This window comes from Vollenhovia emeryi, unplaced genomic scaffold (assembly GCF_000949405.1).
Source record: "Vollenhovia emeryi isolate VEMERY1.0 unplaced genomic scaffold, V.emery_V1.0 DF939120.1, whole genome shotgun sequence".
In the NCBI taxonomy this organism is placed as follows: Eukaryota; Metazoa; Arthropoda; class Insecta; order Hymenoptera; family Formicidae; genus Vollenhovia; species Vollenhovia emeryi.
The window spans coordinates 1,554,816-1,570,793 of NW_011967246.1; the positions used below are offsets into that span (position 1 = coordinate 1,554,816).

The 15,978-nt window shown below is 39.3% G+C and overlaps 1 protein-coding gene and 1 long non-coding RNA gene across 3 annotated transcripts in view; one reads left to right on the top strand and one right to left on the bottom strand.

Moving 5' to 3' along the window:
• LOC105570496 (GRAM domain-containing protein 3-like) overlaps nt 1–15,978 on the top strand; it is an 84,617-nt gene that overhangs the window by 55,960 nt on the left and 12,679 nt on the right. For both annotated transcript variants that reach the window (XM_012027729.1, XM_012027730.1), the window contains exon 4: nt 14,260–14,436. In XM_012027729.1, coding sequence (XP_011883119.1) covers nt 14,260–14,436 — 177 coding nt within the window. The remainder of the gene's footprint in view (nt 1–14,259; nt 14,437–15,978) is intronic.
• Nucleotides 5,479–10,826, bottom strand: LOC105570495. Its single transcript, XR_001009587.1, has 3 exons — nt 10,172–10,826; nt 9,878–10,086; nt 5,479–9,609 (listed from the first exon to the last, which is right to left on the bottom strand). It is a non-coding gene; the product is annotated as an uncharacterized LOC105570495 (long non-coding RNA).

Sequence of the window (15,978 nt, forward strand, 5' to 3'; positions counted from 1 at the left end):
CAAAGACCAGAAATTGCGTAAAATCGAGACACGAGCTTGCGAAAAAGATCGGTCGATATACAAAAATTGTATCACCTTTAGGCTTTCTGAGCGCAACTTTCGTCAAGGTGCACTGAACGTGCACAAAATTTTACAGTAGACCTGATGACAGGTGCATCTTGTACACGAAGGGCGATAAAATCTGACAAAATGCACCGTGATTTTTTAATTTGTCATTCGTGCACTTTAAAACTAGTTATGCTGAAAAAATCGAAAGGTGATGTAATGTTGGCCGGTACTGTATATGATTTAATGGAGAGATATCGTGCGATTTATATTTTAATATTAGTAATGGTTGTTGTATATTGTCGTATAAAATGGCATCGGTACCAATCGTGCAGCTGAACTCTCGTAGAACGCCCTGCGTTAGAGAGCAAATTCTTCATTAAGGAAATGTCGATAGTTCTGATTTTGACATGTGGATTTAAATTCATCTCGAACTTCATCCGCGAAAGTTAATTTGTGGCTGTCTTAACTGAGAGGTAATTAAAAGTAAACTTTAGACCGTTATCGAAGGTAACTTTCGCTCCACCAAGCTGCAACAACTCAATTCTGACGCTTGTATCATTCGTGGCTTTAGCGTTAACAGAGAAATCGCAGCGACGAAACTAAATATGGCGACGCAAATCGATCCGTCGCAATATTGCAACGATGCGTTATCGAGGAACCAGATTCAGTCTGACCTAATAATGTATTTCCAGCAGAGTCGGTGATCTACATTCGCGTACATAATTTAATAATTGTTTTATCACTCACTGCGACTGAAACGATTACTTTAACCCGTTGATTAAAATCGCAAATTGCATTGTTGACGTGCAAACCGTTGTAGCACCGTGAAAAAGTATTTTATACAAATTTATGCTTAATTAAAATTATTTCAAAAAATTTATGCAGAGTGCTTAAGTTTCAATGATATATCGACATTTATATTGTTTTAGTCTCTTGCAGACATAAAGAAACATAAAATTATATTTATATATTGTATATGAAATTTATTGGAATGCAGAAAATAATAGTCCAAAATAGTATCTTTTTTCGTCGGTTGAATATCAAATCTTGGAACAAGACATTTTTTAGACTCTTTCAGGTCCGAATGTTTTATTTTTAACTTCACAGTAATAGCGTGCATGTTAATCATCTTATAAAAGTTTAACTTGTTTGTTTTCTTGATTCGCACGTTCACGAAAACAAAGTTGCCCGTTCTCGATCGTGACAAATTTAATTTACCCTTAAAAGACACACGTCGCACATATGTTTCCTGTGTAAAATGATATTCCTGTTGATTCGAGAAAAAAAGATTAATTAAAGATCCAAAATTAATTGAATTACATTTCATTTTATCACATCGCTGCTCGATAGACAATTGGAATTACACGCGTGCAGCATAATAATGTTACGACTAGTTTTATTATTACTCTCGCATGTAAGACTTTAAGACAAAAAAGAACCGTTTATTTTTATTAACGTTAATTTTATATCCAAGTACTAAACAGGACTATAATACATGATCATTATTTATTGTTGCTTTTAATTTATTGGCACAATAGTAAATTCGGAACCTTTGATCGTACGGAAAATTTAATTGCCATTGCGCATTTAGTAATATCTGTTTCCCTAAAGTAGATGACATTTGTTATCGAAGAAAGACACGCGACATATCATTCTGCCTAAACCGGGGATAACGGCTTACGAAAATTATGGAGATCCGGGTAAAATTAGCATGATGGTGGGGCGAGATGTAAATTAATGACTCAAATAAAATTACTTGTCCGTACAGTTTAGAGATCGCACGAAGATGGAGATCCGAAAATAGTATCGCGGAGTAACGAACGAATACGCATCTTATGTATGTATTATCTATTTCTAAAATCATTAAAAAAATAATTTATATTAAAGCCGAGTTACTTTCATTTTAAAACTTAAAATGAATATTCGACTTAAAATTTAGCAACTTGATGATAAAGTAATAGCTTTGAAAAATAGACCACGATTCGGGAAATAAATTGTTGCGTGTGGCACGTTATTTCGATCGAGCTTGATAACGCACTGTTGTTACTACTACAAGTGACATTTGCGTTTCCTGTAATTGTCCGCTGATAGATGTGACAAAAAATATTTGAGGCTACGTTGAAATTCCGCGTATTGTGGGCGGCGCGAAAGTGAGAACGTTATATAACTTCATATGTAGTTTCAGTAATCAGCTCTCTTTATTAAAACACACAGAGACAAATCGTTTGCAGAATTTAGCGCGGCTAATTGTCCTGTACTTGTTAGCATCATGCGCGTACATTGTCTTTTAATCCGAAGAGAGTTTTTTAACGTGACTTTTCTAAGGAAGAAAACATTTTACGCTATAAAAGAGGTTTCGCTTTATTTTTCAAATTTGTAAATAACTTAGTCAAATGACGCTTAGCTACGTATGTATTATACTTAAGAATCTTGGTATGACGTACACTTCTTTTTTGCAAGGCCGCCTGGCCGAACGTAATGTTAGTCTAACTGACAATCTAATCTGCGACAGACGGGTTTAATGCGTTTTCCCATCATCCATCGCGAAAACTTTCTGCCTCGTGGCAACCTTGACTGTGCCATGACCTCTTTATTTAATGCACTTCTCTGTCGAACGTCACGAGGTTTCGTGATAGCTTCATCTCTCGATTACCTTTCGTTTATTTTTCCTCGTTTGACAAGTTCTGCCGAGAGTTCTGCCAAGATTTTACGCACATGTCCGAGGACGATCGTCATTCTAGTAGCACTACAAGGTTCTGCAAAATGGATAAAAATAATTTAAACTATTATGTCGTTAATTAAAAATATCATATTTCATCTTCATTATTACGTTTTTTTGAAAAACATTTTAATGAAACAATATGAGATTACTTTTCTTGAGATTACTTGTATATTAAAATATAATGCAATAATTATCATTCATTAAATAAGATTTAATTTTCTAGAGGTTTATAATTTGGGTATTTTTCATTATTATATTGATAATTTGGTCATTATAATTTATTTAATTTAGTGAAATTAGTATTGAGATAAATAGTTATTTAACAAAGCTTACTTGCCTTTGTTACTCATTAATTATTATTTATATTGTTAAAAGTGCAGAAAATTGAAACTTAAAACGGGGACTCGCTTTCATAATACGAGTCGACCAATATCGATTGTATCCTAAATGTATCTTAAATGTATCTTTGACAAGATGCATTAAGAGGTGGTTAAGCGAGAGCTAATTGGGACAGAAGGCGAAGAAACGAATAGTGCAAGGTAATGAAAAAAGTGAAGACGTCGAGAGGATGAGCACGTGTAAGGACACTTATTGTTTAAAATTTCAAGTTGGAGTATCGAACGGTTTATGGAGGTCGAGTACAGACACGCTTTACACGTGTAACTGCAGACGCTATATATTTATTTGTATCACTGTGTGAATCAGAGTTCTCTGTTTATCAATTACCAATATTTTGTGGTAGGTAAAATAGCAAAAATCGTCTGATAATATATAACAATACTCGCGTTAATGTCCGCCGTATACAGTTTTTAAAGCTGTAGTTTGTTCAATTTCACACAATGAATTAATTAATAAATTATCTTTCTGTTGAATAGAAAAATATTTACTTCGATTAGTTATTATTCTCTATTATCTCAGAGATTTGTTTATTATCTCGAAATCTCTTTAGGTTAATTGCCAGTAAGAAATAACAATAAATAAATTTGGTCGACCTTAACTGGCACGTGTTTAATAAATTCAAAAAATGTACAGCGACGCTTTGACCATGGGTTTTGGTCCTTTTCAAGACTGAGAGTCATTCTCCGGCCTTTGTAGTCTACATACTTTTAACGTCTGCCGAAAAAATTTTATAATTATGACTCACTACCTTCGGACTTTTATTAATTGACTTCTTATTACACGTTGATTATTTATTAAGAAAATGGCTTGAAAAGGACCAAAACCCATGGTCGAAACGTCGCTGTACATTTTCTTTTTGAATTTATTAAACACGCGCCGGGTAAGGTCGACTACATTTATTTATTGTATGTTTATTATCGTTTTACTAATTTTCCGCGGTTAATGTTTTCTAAATTTAGTCCATTATACATGACTCTGACATACGTGTATAATATATACGGACGTTAATGCTTTGCCGAGGCGGAAATCGTAGTTGTGTTCGGGAAATTGATGAGACAGGTCAACGAGGGACCTTTAATGTACCTCTGTTTTTTATCCTTTACTTGCGTAGGAGTGGCCGGTAAAACTAACATTATTCTTCTTTGAGAAGCTCCCGATATAAGTGGCTACATACACGCTCTTCTTCGGTATTACACGCTTTGGAAATACGTACCACGAGAAGATTCGGAGCTACGGCGTATATTCCACTTCAAATATTGAATAGCAGATTATAATCTGTGTGTGGCCGTAAGTACGTTCTTTTTGTCGCACCTTTTAGCTTTTTCGTTGTTCGACCTTTTTATACGTTGGATTTGTTCAGGTTCATTGATACTGCAAGACCGAAGCAAAAGAGGGAGTAGGGGGGGGGGGGGAGGAGAGAGAGAGAGAGAGAAAGAGAGAGAAGTTAAATTTTATATTATATTATAATTTCTATAACTATTGATTTTAATATTATAAAATGTAAAAGACGCATATTTCGATACTCCAGAAATATTGGATTGCTAATTGCGAAGTAACGAAATATTTTTTTAATTAATTTGTCGTAAATACTATCGCTATTATTCCGTGTATCATGTCGCTAGAAATTGATTATCCTTTATGACTAACTGTTACAGTCAACGGGGAACTAGATCGAAACCTGAATTACGCAAAATTATACACAGTCTCAATTCCGGCTTAAGAAATTACAAAGGTAATTCTTTTCGCGAGGGATTGAATCATTCGCGTGTTATCGGGCTATTTGTCCACAATAGCGATGCATCGGTTTTCTAATCTATTTTTGAAGGCCGGTTGATTCTATATTACACTCTTTTCACATCCATCAGGCAATGCCTCGCATTTGTACGACCGCATCGAATGTACGTGTACATCTGCGATCGCACATTCGGCGTTTCTTATATTACTATTTGTCGTATGACAAGATGGTAAAATTCTCAAGTACCGTAGAAATTTTCTATTCGGCAGCCAATCAACACGCTTAAAAAATTTATTGTACGACAAACGTAATGTTAGCCTTAAGGCCATTCTACAATTGCGTAAACGTGGTTGTTATCGGTTGTACAGTGTTGTAAAACACAGTTTTAAACTAGCATCTCCGATTGCAAAGCCTGTTGTAAAAGATGGCTGAACTTGATCTTTCACGACTACAACGATGTAGGACGTAAAAGCTAACCAATCATTCACTTTAATTACGACGTATCTCACTTTATTGTATATTACTTTGATGTACAACACATACTACTACTTCTACTTCTACAACCCTACAACTACGTTTACGCAATTGTAGAATGGCCTTTACACAGATAAAAACGCCCGCGAGATCAGATTCGAGACTGGTCGAATACGCAGGGGTCATCAATAGGTAATCACTCTGCGCAGACTGATTTGCCGAGCTTCCTTGAAGGTGTATCCCCCCCCTCCCTCCGATCGATACACATGTACGTACTATTAATAGGGGGGAGCTTTCGTAACATCTAGTTTATCGCGTACTTTGCGTGTGCCGTAAACACTAAAGTCCTGTGTTCCGCGCAAATGCGTTACGGTGGCAATTCCCCATCTTAAGCCTGCATTAGCATTTATACACGCGATATTATTTACGTAAATCGAAATGATACCGCAGGCAGCCACGTGAAATGGATTTTATGAATTTCTTGGCGCAGGAAGCGAGTGAATATTCGCGTGTGCGATAATTGTAACGTAAGTTTCACGTGGGACACGGTTGAAGTTGGACGCAACGATGTTCTTTGTCATCGCGAGATGCACGATGAAAGGACATTACGATAAATCGATAATTACAAGAGATAATGTTTCTAATGTTTCCTTCAGCAGTCTGATAAATATCGCTTAATTGTTCAAATTTACATATTTCTCATTACTTTTTTCTAACGATTATAAGATTACATGAGCAATTCGATTTCAACTGAACAGGATAGCTGATAAAATGTGCGTTTATTCTCCCGTGTGAATCACGTTTAATTAAATATTTAATAAAAGAAACTATTATTAGGTTTTTTAATCTCGTTGTTATTCATTGTTCAAGTAGATTTATTAGAGCATTCATCGATTGACGTCATAAAGTCTAAAGTTGTGCCAAGATCTAAAATACATTAGGAACATACATCAAGTTCAACATACGTGAAAGTACATCAAAATAGACGTAAGAGTTTATGTTTTTAGTTTTTCCAGAATAGGAAGTTTGAGATATTTTGAAGGAAACAAAAAAATAACGGAGCAACGACGTAGCTTTAATTCATATTTAATTTTCCAATGTTTGACAGTAGCTGCTTTCATTTGAAAACATTTGCTGAACAAGTTTTCAAATTCATTTATGGAAATGTTTCCCTTGCTTTGTGCACGGCACACAACGTTTCTCGCGCGAATCTATCGAGTCGTGGATCACGGGTCAAGGGAATTCCATAGCGAGAATATTTTGACTTGCTGATGCAAATTTAGTGAACCGAGAGAATACCTCGTGACACATCGGGAACGTTTTTTCGACGTAATTTTTTTTTCTTTCTTCCGGGGAAAGATAATATTACGAATGCTCCCATAATCGTCCGATCTGTTGCTTCCATAATGTCTGAATGTGGACGCGGCGACGATGAAATCTCGTTTATTCGTTGGGTCGTATACAGTTGAGCCATGTATAAATGCATAACATAAATAAAACATTGTTAGATATTTTTAGGTAATTTTATTCCTCCTACTTTTGGAAAAGGTTTAAGATTGGATTTATATTTAACTTTTAAGTAAAATTGGACGATCAAAAATGAAATGGACAAGAACATGAGAAGTTATCTCTTCAATTTTACACACGGAATTTAATTGTCTCTTTATTATTTCTCTTATTACAATTTTGTCACGAGTCTTGACTTCATTTGTAATTGGATGTGAATTAATATAAATTCTACACATTATAAGTAGAGAATTATTGAAAGGTGAGAGAATTCGAAATTTTGTTTTTATGCACATTTCACGCACTTACATTTTGTATCCAACGACGATTATAATTTATTTCAATATACAATAATAATTCTACTTTAAAACCTACGCAAAAATGTCACATATAGAGTTACGCGTTAATCCAGCATAATACATTTATTAATTAAATTAATAATTTCATAAAGGGCTTGGCTTTCTCAATTATTAGTTTCTACGTAATATTTTTATTATCACATAATAAGCTATTAAAACCCGAATGTAAAATTCGATATCGGACAATGTCGATGTTATCTTTTAACAAATTTCCTGGAACAAGTGTTTCCTATTAAAATGAAATATAACCGGCTAAATGGGGACGCGTACGGTATTGCTTGATCATCGGGTGATGACCAGATAATTTTCTAAAGTCCTCTTAGCCAAGAGCATGCTCGCGCATGTGTATGCGTACGTGAAGGCTCGTGCGACGAGGGTAGAGGCCACACGTGCTTTTTTGCGAACTCGCGACAATGAGTAATCGCTTCGCACCGCACGATCGTGTTCGTTATATAAACCGAGTTTTTTTTGCAGACACGTCTCATACGAAAAAAGTTATTCGGGCAAACGCTACCCGAAGGAGTTTGTTATCCTAATAACTTTAAACAGAGGAAGCTTAAATTAAACATTCCCAGGCAAAATTTCAGATTAAATTCTTAAAGCCGGATTATAATAAACGACGGAGGCAAAAATAACGAAAAGTGATACCGTAGCATACAAATTTCAAGGATATTAATATTGATTGATATTGCAATTGTGTTTCTCGAGAGTTAGATAAAAAAAAATCAGGTCGAACACTGCGGTTAAACGCGCGGTCGTCGCCGATAATGTTCTTTAACTACGATGTGCTTGCAAAATAGATAAATCGATTATCGGTAACGTTTCTTTCGAATAGGCCTGTTATACAAATGAGATGCAAATAGCACGCCGATATTCGAAATCTGATAACTGCGGGGTATAAATTCTCTAATACACGTGCAACTCGAGCTTTCGTCAAATGCCACACGAGACTCATAAATGTCAGAAAATCTCGTTGCGTATTCACTTTGTCAAATCAAGGTTTACTTACTCATGGGGAATTTTGGCAAATTTTTAGAAGGCTCGATCTGTCGTGTGTATGTTTTAATTTGTATACGATGAGAGACTACGAGAAATCTTGTGAATTTTTCGTAACAAAATTCACTAATTTTAACGCACGTAATTTAGCATTGATAAATTAAAATTGATAATTTTAATATCGTCTCGCATATTTTCTAGCAATCGCGATTAACTTGGTGCCGCATCCGTTAGAAAAACGCGTTTAGCCGCGTGTATAATTTTCTCGTGCGATAGGCGTTTAAGCTCGTACCTCTGAGAAATCGGTCGGCAGCTCGATGTGGCGTTGAAACGATAAATATGCAAATACGCATTCGTCAAGAAAATGCATGCATCTACGTATTTACTGTGTTCTCGACAACTCGCGTGATGTCGATATAAAGTGTCTTTCTCTGTCTCATTAACCCGTCACGATCGTTTGTCTGGCACATCGAAGATTGTCCGAAAGATTACGCGAATCCGGGAAAACGTTTATCGATGTTTGTTCGATCTTTAATATTATCTAACGACTAAATCCTAAATATCTGCTGGCAACAATTGCTTATGCGATTATTATTAAATTATTCATTCCACATGTACGTCCATCATATGAACGCGTGGTTCGAGTTGTATTTCTATTATTTGTTAAAGTAAAAGTTATGGATCGATATATAGTACCCTCTATAAGTTTGGACCCTGTATTTTACAGACAAATAACAGCGACCTGTGCACATGTTTGGTATAAATATATCGTAAGTTGTTAAATAACGATATACTTACGATAAATAACAATGAAATTACGATACGTTTAAATAACGAATTAGACAGGAGGATTCGCAAAGAGCGAATTACGAGTGAAGTGCATCTCTGAGAGATTCTCCAGCAAGGATGGAAACGTATCCCGACTGAATCTCTGCAAAAGTTAAACAAGGCAGTTACTAAAGCAACGGGCGTTCACTTCGAGGCGTCTAAAATTTAATTTAAATCTTTATTAAAGGCTTGTCGTATGCACGTACGTGTCTTCGTTTTAGTTTTCTTTAGTTGGATAAACACTTACAAAGCAAAGTACATCGATTTTAGTATGTATTATATCTTTCATATTACACACTTTTATAAAGTGTTTCCGAACTTATGGAGGGTACGGTATAATCATGCGGTTCCGAAGAGCTCCCTCAATTTAGATATTTATTTCGTTTCTAATAACGTTTAATGGATATCGTCCTCGTGGTGTTGTTGCGCCCGCGTTGGATTGAATCGCCCGTGAATCGATTTTCGAGAAACATTTCCATTTGTCGCATCACGTTACGCAGTGTCCTGGCACAGGACGTAACTTCCAGACACTTCTTCCGGGTCTACAACAAAAAACTTTGTACGAGTGTCATGTCGCGTGACGTCGTTTTACGGCCTTCGAGAAAGGAGTTCGCGCAATCGGCGAACACCTGGCGCATCTCAATAATGCAGGACGCCACGACACCACGCGCTGGTGAGCATCGCTTTATTGATATCGCGCTCGCAAGAATAGAGAGGGAGAAAGTGTGTGTATGTGTGTGTGTGAGACTCTAATCAAATTCTCTGTTATGTCCGTGACTACACGGCATAAGATAATAATAGTTGCAATACCGCACTTTCCGGAGACCAGCATGTCGTCGGCGTCGCGCACGTGTACTTTGTGCCATTACGCCAAAGTAGCCGGCGATCAGTCGCACATCTCGCGACTCGAGAAACTAATCAGTCGATTAATTTCGTGGACGTACTCGCTTTCGATCGGAGTCTAGGCGAGCCGCTGTATGTACAGCTGAGTCGTTGCCGTGGCATAAAATTATCTGTAACTTTAATACCAATTATTCAATACTTAATTAAAAAGTGAAAGTAAACGCGCGAAAATTAAATAGTGTATAAAAACGTGTTTAATACCTGCACGTATTTTTCGACATGCACGTTTACCTCACTGTGTTCAAGTGATCGTTATCAATGCGGTTTAACAAGAATAATGAGCTTCATCGGCTTCGTTACTGCTGGCGTTCGATTTTAGACCGTGGGGAGAGAAGCGCGTTAACACCGTTAACACGATTCTCGTTTCTCTCGCTGCTTCGTTGATGTGCGACACGAGAGGAAGAGCGTTTCGACCTTTTGGGAGATCGCCAGAGAATGCGAGCCGGCGACGAGAGCGCATACATTCTTTTCCAGTCCGGTGGCATCGGCGCTTAACGGCGAAATATTTTGCGCTTCCTCTCGGTTCAGCGAAGTGTCACGTTGCCCGGGAAACTCGAGCATGTGTTTCCGCATGCATCAATTTGCCGGAATGATGTTTATTCAAACATCCGAAGTGACACAAACTGGTGTGAAGTTTCACGTACCTTTTTATCGCTTTACGTAATCGTAATGATAATAATTTTTCCTCATTATACGTGGGAAGCGTGACACATTCAGATTATTTCGCTGTGTATATTACACGGTCGCGTATGCATAACTAAATATTGTGCGTAATTTACAAACACAGTGCTGCAAGTCAACTTTGACTTTTTTGTTCAAATAATTATTCCGTTTCATTAACTTCGATATAAATGCAACGGGCTAGACTTCACTACAAATCTGGTAAATCCTAAGTAAATCCTAAAGAAATTCTGATTCGTCCATTTTCTAACAGAGCTTTGACTTTTTTTCAAATAATTATTCCGTTTCATTAACTTCGATATAAATGCAACGGGCGTTGCAGAATGCCCCTCTCAATATCGTACAAATTGATTTCTTCCAACATCTTGTACGCACGCTGAAAAAAAATCTGATAGATTCAACCAGTCGTCTGTTAGAAAATGGACGAATCAGAATTCCTTTGGGATTTACCAGAATTCCTTTAGGATTTACCATGAAAGATATTTCATAACCAGAACTTCACTACAAATCTGGTAAATCCTAAAGGAATTCTGATTCGTCTATTTTCTAACAGACGACTGGTTGAATCAATCAGATTTTTTTTTCAGTGCACTATTACCGATATACAGGACGTTTCAGGAAGAAAGGTCAATACTCTGGGAGGTGATAGTATCGGTCAGTTTAACAGTGGGGAATGGGACGTACATTCCTATATGGACATTTTTGCTTAAAATGACCGATACTATCATTTTATTATATATTATTCCTCCTGGGACACCCTGTATAGTGATATTTATGCGCAAACGAATTTTCCAGTGGCACTGTGGTCTTAATTGCTTTGCAATCGCAACGCTACACCCATTAGTAACAATCGTGAGCGACTCGTCATCGTTGAATTTCGATCTTGGCGTCAATTTCCGTTCTCGCGCACTCATTAACGTATACGCGATATTCGATCCGCGCGGTGCACCTCGTATAACTCAAGTACAAGCGGCTCTAGAGCGCGAACTATAGATCCCCCCCATTACGTAGGCAGGTGTACATCGCGTATTTGTCAATTATGCAGAAGGTCGTGAGGTCGGCCCGAGGTGGGTAAGAATCATACGAGCGCGTCCAACCGCGATCAGTCTGACATCCCGGCTGGCCCGTGGAGTACCGGACTCGCGTGGTTCCTCGTCAACCCTCGTCGTCGTTCCTCGTGTTGCTTCGCACTTTTTCCGTCCATCTTCACCGACCCCCCAGACCCTTCTTCACTGCGAGAGGATCGGACCGCTGGATCGGTACGATCGCTCTCGCGAGGCGGATACTCGTCGCTCTCATTCTCTCCCTCTCGCCGCGAAATTGTGCCTTCGAGATGAGTATCATCTTCCTCGCGAGGCTGGCCGTGCGATCGATGGGCGCTAAGTGGCGGCAATCGAAGAGAGGGATCTTCAGGAAGTACCGATACCAGCGCGGTTTCTACTGAACGGTGTTGCCCTCGCGGTCATACCGTTTCGCGGCGAGGGCCGGGGGCCCCTCTTTTTCCGCGCTCGCTTCATTGTGCACCGCCGCGGCCACGGCGAGCCGCCACGCCGGCTCGTTAAAGGCAACCGGGCTCGTTGAACCCGTGTGGCGAGGTGTGGTTATTCTCGCGGCGCACGAAGAGAGGACCGAAACTGGTTCGTTAGTCACACCGCGCCACGTCTTTTCGCCCCGTTTGGCTTCATCCCATCCCGGCGGCGTCCCTTTTTCCTTTTCTCTTCGATTCTCTCGCGCCTGATCTCGTTGCCGGTCTTCATCCCCTTCGCGCCCCTCAGGCCCGCCGAAGCTGGCGGGCTACCAACTCGTCTAAACTCGACTCGCGGTAATATTAGTCGCTACTGTTTCCCCTCTGTTTTCGTGTACTAATCGCTGCCCACTACTCTTTCGCTATTTCCGCCGGCGCGTTTCGTCATTAGCCAACTCGAGCGATAAGCCAGATAAGAGCAGATAAAGTTGACCCATTATCACATGAAGCAAGCCAGGCCCCGCGCGATGGCAGCGCACGGGCTGCCATTCGAAGGAAACACCATGTAACTACATGTGCATTGATGAGTCATGTCGTTGTGCGGTTTTCGATAACAAATGAGTTTTACCGAGCACCATCACCTCGACATCTGCCGACGTCTGGTCTGATAATCACGCAGATCGATCGCGGAGCTCACGTCGATTGCCGATCGACTGGTAACCGGCGTTGAAGCCTAGCCCTGACGCAGGACGCTATAGCTCTCTGTGTCGGACAAGGAAATCCCGCTGACATTGTCCCGGGGATGATATAACAATAAGATTTCGTAACGTCGGCGTTTTCACGATGATGGAGTTCGAAACCCGGGCGCTGATCAACCTTTGCCTCTCGTCTCGCCCACTCACCAGGGCAAGGTACGTGATTTGTGTCCGCAAAAGTGATAAACTCTCGAGGCAGATAGATAATGTCGCGTGTATCTCAACCAAGTTGAAGATCGAGATGATACGGAGATTCTTGAATTTTGAGTTTAAGAACAGATTATCCGAAACTGATTGCGCGGACGAATATACCGTAGAAGAGGCCACTTAAGCATATAGCGAGTGTCGTAGTCGACGCTGTATATCACCGTATCGTTGTAGCATTCAGACATAACAAAAGTGGTACATGATAAATATCTTATCAGCTGACACATATACCTTTTGATCAAATCGTTCCTTGAATTGTTTTATTAATTCTGCTCTGGCGAGCTGCCGATACATATCTGTCTTACAATTTCAGCCATTTTATATTTTTAATCGATTTTCGGGCTCTGCATTAATTACTGTATTCCTTCGCCAGAAATAACGTTAATGTCTACATCGACCAATAAAATGTAACTTTAATCTCAGTTTAAGTCACTCTCCACCTTTTTTCAACTCTTAGGCCTGCTTCACCAACGTCGCTTAACCTTAAGCTTAGTTTAATTCGTTCCTTGTCCCTTTCCGACTGTTACTTTCGAGGGAAAAACCGCTGACGGCATTGTGGTGTACAGATTTGCCGCATTACTGGGCATGTTTTGGACATTAGTTTGGGCATTAGGCCTTGCTGGGGCATTATAAAGGTAAAATAGGATAAAGTAATGCCCACTGGGCATTAGTGGGCATTGGTGCACAAGATTTTGGTCAGCGGTTTCCCCCTCGGTTACTTTAGAGAGAGACGCAAACATGAATTAAACCAAGATTAAAGTTAAGCGACGTTTGGTGAAATCGGGCCTGAGAACTGTAAAAGGAAGGTTAAACCGAGATCAAAGTTAATCTGCATCGATAGAAATGGACGTACGTCGCGTGAATCGTTTTTGATAAAACACATCGGTCGCACTTATTATTTTACAAAACTGCCTCCACGATCCTTCCACTCTGATTGACACGCGAGAAACATTTGTTTGAAAAGAGAAAATTATACAATTAACTCTCCGGAAAAAGTTACACAATAATTTCGCAATTATTATACAATACCTTTCACGAGCGCGAGTGACACAATGCCCTTTCCGAGAAGCTGCTGAGCGACCGGGGTAAAAAGCGAGCGTGGCAGATGTAAAACGGGCAGATCGCAAGTGCCTCTTCACTTGACTTTTTCTCAAATCCTATATCTTCCGTCTTGTTCGCAGGTCTGCGGGGTCCATAGGCGCGCGCTCGGCACCCAGCACGCCCCTGCAAGCTGCCCCCGATGCACCGCAGGCCGGGGGCCAACAATCGATCAGCGGGTCCCAACTTACTGTGGCTGGTGCCAGCTATCCTCAGCCTCCGAGGAGCCCCAGTCACGCGGCCTTGAGATGTAACGACAGGTGAGGGCTCTGTCATAAAGCTCGCTGGCGGCGCCGCTTGCCGTAACACAAATTTATGATCGCGCACCTGACAGCCGCGTTTCCTGTATTGTCTTAAGATTGGTGCACGTAATGTTAATATATCGTAGTCTCCTGCAAACGAGTCGGTAACTAAAAGAATAGGGGGGAGGCTTAGTCGAAATGGATATTTATTTCCATGAGAAGATTGCAGGTACGACATATAAATTATGCAACGTGATATACAGACTTCAATGTTTAATCAATGTTTAATCAATATATAAAAAACGAAGAGAAATTAAAAATATCAGCATGTGAAGCCTAACCACAATTACTTATAAAGCGATATTTTTAATTTCTCTTCGTTTTTTATATAAAGTCGTGAACCCCCCGCTTTGCTTTTACGCGTACTGTAATCGCGTGCAAGAATTTTGTAATTTTATAAAGCCAAATTCAAATTGCTCACGATTAAAAAATTGAAAATTTCAAATACCAATATCTTTCTCATTAGACTTCTGACCCGAGTGTTTCAAGTATAAAAACGTTCTGCTATGCGGTCCGCAACTTATCCTGGTATTATTTTAGGCGTAAAAACTAATAAAAAGATTCAGCAGCGCAAAAACTATATTCGAATGTGTCGGTAAAACAGATGACTTTAGCATCCTCTTAACTCGGTTACATTTTTTCGATAACTAGTAACTAATTTAAGAGTTACATTAATAGTTACTTTATATATTTTTGTAAACCTCCACAGATCGCATTAAGCCTTGCACAAGCGCATAAACGCCTTTCGTCACTTAACCAATTTAAATGCAGATTAGATATTTTTATTGCGAGAAAGCAACTGCAAAGTAACAATTCGTTACTTTTTGAGTAACTATAACTATAACGCGTTACTTTTCAGAATTGGTAACTGCAACTAGTTACAATTTTTGGCGAAAAAAAACTGTAACTAGATACTTTTATAAAGTAGCTTTCCCAACTCTGTCTTTCATTAATTTACAAATATTAATATCACACTTGATCTTCCCGAAAGAGAGACCGCTTAGAGCCATCGCGCACAAAATCGCATAGCCGCATGTGCGTAACATAAGAACCGTCCGAATCAACGAGCGTCGAGTGCAGTGAATCGCCATATTGATTTACATAACATTCTCATTGGTCTAGGCGGTCTTATGCTATGCATATGCAGCTATGCAATTTTGTGTGCGACAGGCCTTACTTGTAATTACGCGGCGTGCAGGAAATCGCTCCTCTTTTATCACTGACGCTCCCCGGCAATATTCTGCTCGTGATACGTGAAAGCAATGAACGATGAACTTTGCATATATCTGCATGAGGATTTTATTAGCGTTATTAATATCGTTATTATTTTCAACTTTGCTTCTGCAAGTCAGATGATTCGCACGTGAAATCGCGCGCGCGCGTTATCGGTTCTTGGAAATTGCCAGCGAGCCAGGTGTGATAATGTCACACCTGCACAGACATTGCAGAGGAGGGAAAGAAGGGGGATTATGATAAAGAGTAAGACGTTATACGCTTTCG